This window comes from Nelumbo lutea, chromosome 1 (assembly GCF_056320005.1).
Source record: "Nelumbo lutea isolate HS-2025 chromosome 1, American lotus-T2T, whole genome shotgun sequence".
Classification (NCBI taxonomy): domain Eukaryota; kingdom Viridiplantae; phylum Streptophyta; class Magnoliopsida; order Proteales; family Nelumbonaceae; genus Nelumbo; species Nelumbo lutea.
The window spans coordinates 69,885,097-69,894,440 of NC_142684.1; the positions used below are offsets into that span (position 1 = coordinate 69,885,097).

The following is a 9,344-nucleotide window of genomic DNA, read 5'->3' on the forward strand; positions in this document are numbered from 1 at the left end:
TGTTACCGTGAACAAACAAAGCCAAATTGAACCTGCGATTCTTGCGTAAAAAGGACAGCAACAATGCCGACACTTGAACTTGCCGACACTCAATACAAATTTGCTAATGCATACAAATGATACAATACAAATTTCAAGGTTTTTAGTATTAGAATTGCAGATTATATTAAAAAATGATTTTAAGAAACTTGTCAGGATGTTCTTCGGAGTTTGGATGACATAAATACAGTGAAGAAATCACCAGATGACTGTAAGGTATACAAGGAATTATGTTTTAGTATTCATAGACCCATTTTTAAAATGTCAGTAAATAGTTGAATAAAAAATGTGCACTCTAAGAAACCAACATAAATTATATTAATATTTGAAAGATAATTACCTTTTGTAAAGCATAGCTTAAAGGATAGAACCAAGATTTTTAAAACAGGATTGGATAGGGAATCGTTTTGGATCTAGTTCCTGGGTCGAATGGTCTGATCGTCTGGTCTGAATGGAGAGCCTGTTCTGAAAAAAAAAAAAAATTAAAAAACAAAAAAAGAGGCCAAAAACCATTGTCTGATTTGCTGACTAAATCAATGGTTTTTGGCCAAAAAAGTGGTTTTGGGGTAAAACAGAACTGATCAGATGACCAATTCCTGGTTTTCTGGTCCAACCATCCAGTCCGGTCTGATTTTGAAAACACTGGTTAGAATCATCTTGTTTCTATTAACATACTGAGATACGACGTTGTGACAAGAGCTGTCATGTTCATATGGCTGATTTAGTGATTTAAGTCAATTATACGGGAATACAAGTGAAGCTGACCATCTGGCATTAAAGATAGTTGGCCTTGATTAGGGCTAGGGAGTTAATTATAGACATCAAGTAATTTATAGTTGAAATCCATACCTAAAATTAATGAGACGGGTGAAAAAAAAATAAAAATCAAGTTGAATAATTCCCTAACACCTCAGTCATTTCCTCCCACACCCAAGTATCCCTCCAGGCTCCAGCAGGTTATTCATCATAATTCAGAATTTAAGGGAACGCCACAAACCTGGTGACTATACCGGAATTATTGGTATTGAGTCTCGCTCAACCTAAACGGAAGGCATGATACTGAATTCCAATCCAATTACAGGGCGGATAAATTATCACCACAGCCCTGGTTTGGAATGCAAAGTTGTATAAATATTTTCAGAGTTCAGACTTTACATTCGCCCCGACTAAAGCCAAGGAAAAGAAAGAAAGAAAAAAAGAAAAGTTTCACTTTCACCTCTATATATCCTTGTGATGATGGAGTGTAACCTCACGGCCTCACCCCAACCCACAAGGGGCAGTGGACTCACGCTGGGGTGTTTGACGTAACACATCATGTGATTGCTTTGTTATTTGCAGCGGGTTATTTGTCATTCGATTGAAAAGAATTTAACCGTCTCAGTCTTTGATCAAGCTCTGCCATTACTGCAGGCTCTTGCTTCTTGCGTTGCTTTGTTATAGTGTTGGTAGTCATTGACCCAATCTTATCGAAGGCTGCCTGCAGAATTATGCAAAGAGGCTATGCTTAGGTTTTCAACTTCAGCAATTAAGTTGCTAATTTGGACAGAGTGATGGATGAATAAGAGGTAAATACTTCAAAGGCAATGCTTACTTGAGACATGATATTGTAGATAGAAATAATGGTTAGAGGATATCTCACTTACTGTCAATAATTCATCAGGATCAAAGAGATGATGGGTTGTTCTCTGTAGGATATTGAGCACATCGCCAATCTGATAGGTCATCAACAACTCCTCTTCCTTCATCTGTAATAACTGGCAGAGCTTAAACCTCTTCTTTGGTAACTTCTAAGAGTTTTGAGTTGTAATTTTAAATGATTCTTCATAAATTAACCCCCACCCCCCTCCACACACAGAGAGAGAGAGAGAGAGAGGAAAAGAGAGACAATACCATGAAGATGGCCAAAGCTACATGGAACAAGACCTTAGCTCCTTCATTGAAAAGGACATCCCAGACCCTCATAGTCGTCTGAATAATCCAGCAGGTAAAAAGGTTAGTCATAGGACATGCTTAAAACATGTTTCACACTTTCTACCAGGGAAAAGAACAATAAAGAAGAAAAGGGACTGACACTATTTTCTGACCTCTGAAGGCAAGCTCTTAGAGAAGAGGCAGAGAAACCACTCAGTGGCAACAAGAGAGACATCAAATTCCAAAGCTTCCAAATGAGCTGCGATTCTGAATTGAGATGTTCGGATTCAAAGAAGGGACCAACAAACCATGCAATAGACAAGAGAAGCCAATTAACCAGCTAGATTAAAGAAAGAAAAGTGGAAGGGAGGAGAAAATGAGGACTAGCTTCTGTAATTCTTAGTAAAGAAGTCTTTGAATATAGAATTCGAAAAAGAACTAGAAAGAAATAGGACAAAAAGGGCTACCTTGGGCACTTCTTAATAAGCAAATCTTTGAATACCCTTTGTTCAACATGGCAGCCTGATAAGTTGTCTGTGTAGCAGTCATTCACGAGTACATTTTCCAAGAGGACAGCAAGCATCCAAAATGCATCTTCTTCTGTTTTCATCACTAGCAACAATAACGCTGCCACATAGTTCAAACCCTGCACAAGGAAAATTCAAGCCTTAATCATGATAACAGAACTTAAATTTCACCAGGATTCAAGTAAGCTGGACCCACCTGACAATACCCAACATCTGAATCCCGGAAAGAATACCCAACAAGGACTCGTCGAAGAGCTGCATGACCCTCTGGAGTGTCCAACCATGGATGACCAGGGAAAGTCCGTGGTAGATCCTGCATAGTTTCAGCATAGGCATTAACTCAATTTTCTGTTTCAACATGTAACTAGGTAATTCATTAATTTCAAAGCCATGACCAGCTACCAATTCATGTAATCTGGACTCTACATTGTATCTATAAAGATCGATAAGCAAGCTGGCATGGTCACCGGGGCAGAAGCAATTTTAAATTTCACATCTGACAGAACTCAGTTAAGAACAGGAAGGAACTAATATGCTAGGGTGCATGTGCCTCAGTTCTTAGGATCTGGTTGAATGAATGCCAGAATGCTCAAAGTATAGTTCATTGATGTACTCTAAGTAATCTGTATTCTGTAAGCCATATTGAGTGTCTCACCTTTTATAGACATTATCCGTAGGTATTTATAGCAGTAAATAACAATTTCTTGATTATTCTTTTTGTGTAATTCTACTGGTTTGCTAAGGCAGTCATGGTTGTTCTGCTATCTCGTACTAAATTTAACGAAGTGCATATACGTGTGATCTCATATTTATTACAATTATTGTCAAAAGTGTAAAGAAAGAGGCTTTAAGCGATCTAACCTGGTGTCTACTACTAAATCATAAAATTCTACTGTATTCGCAAAAATAACAATAAGATAAACATTACTGGTTTGGCCATTTCATTATTGTACACAATCTAAAAAGCCATTACCCACTGTTGGTCACAGCCATTTGGGGTCTTGGGAGGGGTGGACTGGATACAGACCTAATTTCTCTTATCTAGTAATCAAATTAAATGATTTAATCAAAATCTATGGTTTCTATTTTCCTTCATCTTCATGGCATAATCAGATATTCATGCCACTGACTTAGAGACCCAATACTTTCATAAACTGTTAAGTCTCTGACGGTAGCATCCAAGAGATCTTCTGCTTGGCCTTATATTCTTGGAGTAAATGTAATAATTCAAGGTAAAGGCAGATGCGTCATAGTAATGCAGTGTTTACCTAGACAAAAGAAAAGGTAGAAATAAAAGTACTTAAAATCCAAGCTTCCAAAAGAACTTATCCATTGCTTCAATTTTCATCCTTGTGCTACACTATATATGAAAATGAGAGATGACCTAACTTAATAGAAATCAGTTCCTAACTGGACAATGTTGAGGACTTATGGAACTCTGATGATCATTTGTTTCATTTCAAATCAAAATTGTGGGATTTGAGTAGAATTCTTATTTGTCCTGTAATGTTCTCTCCCAATCTCATATCATATGATTGCAAATATATTCCTGTTTGCAAACTATCCACCTCTCAAAGTGATCAAACTTGACATAAACAAAAGAACAAACAAACAAACAAAAAAACACCTTGTAGAGGGAGAGAGAAAGAGAAACATAAAATCTGAAAATAGAAATCAAGAAGTGAGGGAACAATGCTCCAAATGTCACAACAATCCATGAAAAACAAGAAGCCCGGGAACTTACATGGTCGATCTGCCGAGTAGCAGGTGTAACCTTCCCCTCAAAGAACTGGTCATTTGAAATGGTATTCAAAGGGAGTTGAAAAAACATTTACACGAACGACTTAAATTACCAAAAAATAAAAAAAGCCTTTTGGAAGCCATGAAAGGCACTTTGTCCACCATCAAAGCTTGAATCCAAAGAAAAAGTGACTTTTTTAATGACTTAATTTTTTTCGAAACACGCAGAAAATTTTTAACAAAGCAAAAATAACAAAACCCAGTTTTCTCAGGCAACAGACACGTTTTTTTTTCTCGCACAGGAAATCGGAAAAAAAGATTCTAGAGATGGATATTGTCTGAACTCAAAAACAAGATATTTTAAGAATAGCAGGTAATTTTGAAGCCATGAAGGACTGAAAGAAGGATATATGCGACGTAAAAACCGACATTTTTGCAATTAGAGCTTGAAGTGTAAGGAGATACGACGGGAAAATAGGTGGTATGAACTGAAACTTTCATGGAGATTATGGTTTGTGGATCGCGAATGGGGTCATTGTGAAGGTGTTTTATTATTATTTATTTATTTTTTGCGTTACAGAGCAGGAAAACGTTGATGATGGCGATGATGTTGAATGAGTGATGGACATGATGAGGGACCTTCGGTCGAACGGAGTAGGTTAATATTAGACAATTAAGGACATGAGTAGAATTACCAGAATGCCCTTATGTTCTATCAAAATCAAAATTCTTATCCCTGTCTACTGTCTAGTGTTTCGTTGATTCTATTTCAATTCTTATCCAATTATTTGGATTTAAATTAAGGCTGCGTTTGGTTGCGGTCAAATTTATTTAAATTGATGTAAAGTAAAATTATGATAGTCTCAAAAATATATATTTTGGTTTAACAAAAAAAATGTCCCAATTTATCTTTTGAATCAAAATTATCTTTGAAAATAAAATGCTATTCATCATCAAATTAAGTTTGAACCAAAGCAATGATGAACGACTGAAAGAACATTTGGATGGTTGACACTTGAAGGAAATTTGCATCCATTTCATATGCTACTTAAACGGTGGTTAACGATGTTAAACTAAGATATTGGATTGGCACGTTTTAAAATCAAAATATTAAAGTGAGATTAGGCCCAAAGGACAAGATTAAACCAAAATTTATGCATTTGTACGAGTGCAAATAAAATTGCACTGCAACCGAGGCCGGAGACCGCAATGTGCGTTTTCAACTTTGATACAACCCTCCAAATTCAAAGCTGGCGGGATTTTGTTTTGTCAAAATTTCTGGATAAATCTATTATTAGTCTGAGTTGATAGCCCTTCTGATACTGACAGGAATGCGCCTCTCACCTAATGATAAGTAACAACTTGTGAAAGAAAAAGAATAAAAAAAGAAAAGTTAGACCGAATGACATCAGCGGTTTAGTAATTAAGAATAAATATAATTTTTAAGCTTGTAAATTACTAGTTCTGTCATTTTGTGGTATTTAAGTAGACCGGTCCACTAGTGGACCGTTTCTCGGATTTTTAATAATTTATATTGGTGAACGGCTGTTCCGGTCTAATCGGTCCGAGTTACATACCGTTGGCTCGTGCCTATTTTGTATTTTCTTCTCGACAGACAAAGCTCAAAAACTCAGAAGGGTATTTAGGTGATTTCGTGAGGATAAAGACGCGGTTTTGTTGTTAGTGGAGGGGCAATTGGGTAATTCTGATAAAGAAGGGCTATCCCTTCTCTTATCCCGTATCCATGTAACTATAAACTACTTTCGTTAGAAGTAAATGAAATTAGTTGTAGCGACTGTGGTACGAAGGAAGACAATAGAGGAGAGGAGAGGGTTAGGGTTTCACCTTGCACGTGCCTAGTTTTAAACATTTTAATTTTTAATATTAATAATTTATGCTTTAATTTAGGCGAAAATAGTTGAGTATGTCTGAAGATCCATGAACAACAAAAATGAAAAAATGTGAGTGGGATGGCTGGATGCCATGATCTTAAGGAAACTTCACTCTTTTTATTTATGCCCCTGCCTGGTGCCTGCCACCTCCCATCATTTTCCTTCCATTTTAGTCTCTACTCAGTGGGAGTGTGGGACCCCCACCCTAACCAACAACTGGGACCCTCCATCATGTCTACACCGTAAACGCGGTTTTTGTTTCTGCACTATGGTTCGACCCATCTCTTAACTTTGACAATATGGGCCAGCCTTATTTTTCTTTTTAAAGGAAAATATTATTTTAGGGCTGTCAACTGGTCGGGTTTGGATCGGAATTAGGTAGAATTCGTCTTGAATCAACAAGAAACGTGAAAGTCCTTAGCGGTGTAAATGGATCATATTATGATCCTGCCCGATCCGATCCAATTCTATTTTGTTCTGAAAAAATTCGATTTGATTTGATGTTATTTATTTATTTATAAATATATTTATATTGTATATTCGTAATTTTTTATGTTATTTATTTTTTTATAAAAATACATGTATATATATGTGATGAAAATAATTAAAGAAAATACTTGTATTTTTAAGTTTTTCCTTATATGAATTGTTTTATTTTTTTTATTTTTTTTAAGAAATTAAATTGGATCAAATTATATTTGAATATCTGGCATTATTAATAGAATTGAATTTGAATCAGCATTTGTAAGGTCCAATTGGATTTACTATTATTTGAATATACCTTGATTTGAATCCGGTCCAATCCATTTGAGATCCTGTAATCTAACCAGATCATAGGATTTAGAATTTAAGACTTAGAATCGGGCCAATTGGTTCCTTAGGTTCATCGGGTCAGCCCTAATGAAACCAATTATTATAAACCTGCTGAACTAATACCATTGATTTGTGACTATGGGTGGATTCGAGCCGAGCCGAATAGTATGAGGCTCGAGCTCGGCTCACCTAGGAAGTATAAGGCTCGAGCTCGAGCTAGAGTTTGGTTCGAGCTAAAACCTTGAGCTCGAGCTCGGCTCGAGTCATAGCCTCGTAAGCTCGAGCTTGAGAAAAAATATTTTATAAAAATTAAAAATTATATATAAAAAATATTTTTTATTTGATATTTAAAAAATAAGAATTATAATTTTTTTTAATTATATATATATACATACATTCAACCAGCTTGTGAGTCTCACGAGCTGAACTCTATTAGGCTTGAGCTCAATTTATTTATTAATCGAGCCTGTAATCTAGGTTCAAACTTGAATTCAAATTCAATTAAAACCGAATCAAGCTGACCTTTTCACGAGCCGAGCTCGAACAACTCGTAAAAAACTCGTCTCGTTGCCACCCTTATTTGTGACAGGGTAGAACTGGAACCAACAACCCATTGGACTAAATCCTTAAACTAAAGCCAATACAATCAGTTTGATCCTATCAGATCCATCAGGTCGGACCCAACCTATTGGCGGCCCTAAAAAAACAATGGATGTAGACATGAATCATGAATGTTCTTTAACACGAACCAAAAGTGTAACTTAAACGCGGTGTGATCTGCTTTTCATCTTATGTGGCAGACAGGTAACCATGTGATGAGTGTAAAATGGAATAAAGACCAATCTAATTAGAATCAACGGTCAAGACTTGAGGCTCTCCTACAAAGATAATTAGCAAATAGCAGGCCACCATAATCGCTTATCGCTCGTGGCCGCATCCAAGGAGACCGGATCTGCTCCTCACACATAGCGCCTTACACGAACATCCTACATGTATTGGAAATACCTCTCCTACTTATTAATTATTATTCATCGTGTAAGGCGCCCATTTGTGAGGAGCAGATCCCGCTTCTCATCCAGGCAACCCACCCTGCACCGAAACAACTAAATTAAATTAAAACCTTTGATTTATCGTCATGACCCCACCTTGAATTATATGATTTGATTTCATAGGGCACTGCACTACATTTAAGGTCATAATTTTCAGATGTCGTGATTTAAATAAAGGGATAGGATTTTCAGATTATTAGATGGGGCTACCCACGTAGTGTAGGTCCCGTCCCATGATGGTCCCCCATTCGTTCCGATAGCATATACACGTACAATTAAGGTGGGGGTCATTCCAAGGTGGCATTGCATGATTGCATCAAATTCAAATAAAAGCAGTTCGTCTCTCTTCGATATATTATTATTAGTAATGTCTCAAGGGGACACTCCAAAAAACAAAAAAGACATTTGGGTGTTTTGGTAATTATGGGGAAGGAATAATGGTAGATGATTGTTTTGCTCTAGATATACTTCCAATATGATTATTGTGATAAAAAGTATGCAGACGTAGAATATGTTGGAATCGTATAGGTAGCATTAAGTTGGGAGCAGATATGGACTCTCATTGTAATTTGTATGGGCATAACTTGTTTTAGCTTTACTGTGTAACCAATGCAAACACATCAACAATTCCAAGATATCTGACGCCCAGCCCCAGGTAAGTCCATGCCAACAAAAGACGAAAGACGATAAAAAGTCAGATCATGAAGCATGTCACGGGTTTTGCAGGGGATCCTGTATTCCTGTCTCGGTCATGAAAAGCTTTTCATTTCTGTGAGTTATTCTATAAATTCTTCAAAATTAATTAAGGTTATGTTTGGTTTGAAGAAAAATGTAGGAAAAGAAAGGGATAGGCAAGATAATCTTTACAATTTTTGTATTGATTTTTTTTTATCTCTTCCTTACTTTCCCTATTTTTTTTCTTCAAACCAAACATAGCCTAATACTCTTCTCTAGTGAGAGAGAGAGAGGGATTGACGAGGTCCAGGTCCAGGAGTTACTCCATTCTATGTTGATCTCTCTTGTGTTATTTTTTTTTTGAAACTAACGACCAAGTGTACAAAATTAGAGTGGATGATTAGCGATGAGAGCCACCATATTTCAGTTGGCGCTTGGTACAAATCTCAGCTACTTTTTAATTGAGATCAGACTTTTTTGGTTTTTGCGAAAAAGGAATCACTAACGCTGTGATATGCATTGATGTAAAATTATGGCAGTGCAAATGATTTGAATGTAAATTCTGTCTTATTTTATTTTATTTGGTTGCAGTATAAATGAAGTAAGATAAAACATAAAATAAAATAAAGAAAAATTTAATACAAATTTTAACAATAATTTGCATTTTTTACATTTGTATTCCCATACATTTATACTAA

General features: G+C 36.2%; 1 protein-coding gene across 1 annotated transcript; it reads right to left on the reverse strand.

Annotated features, from left to right (window-relative positions):
- Positions 1-1,093: 1,093 nt before the first annotated feature.
- LOC148875169 (uncharacterized) lies at positions 1,094-4,308 on the reverse strand. Its single transcript, XM_088963772.1, has 7 exons — positions 4,222-4,308; positions 2,674-2,790; positions 2,418-2,596; positions 2,124-2,217; positions 1,930-2,007; positions 1,683-1,784; positions 1,094-1,516 (listed from the first exon to the last, which is right to left on the reverse strand). Exons 1-7 carry the CDS (start codon positions 4,306-4,308, stop codon positions 1,382-1,384), a joined length of 792 nt encoding a protein of 263 aa, XP_088819898.1. The 3' UTR covers positions 1,094-1,381.
- Positions 4,309-9,344: the final 5,036 nt, after the last annotated feature.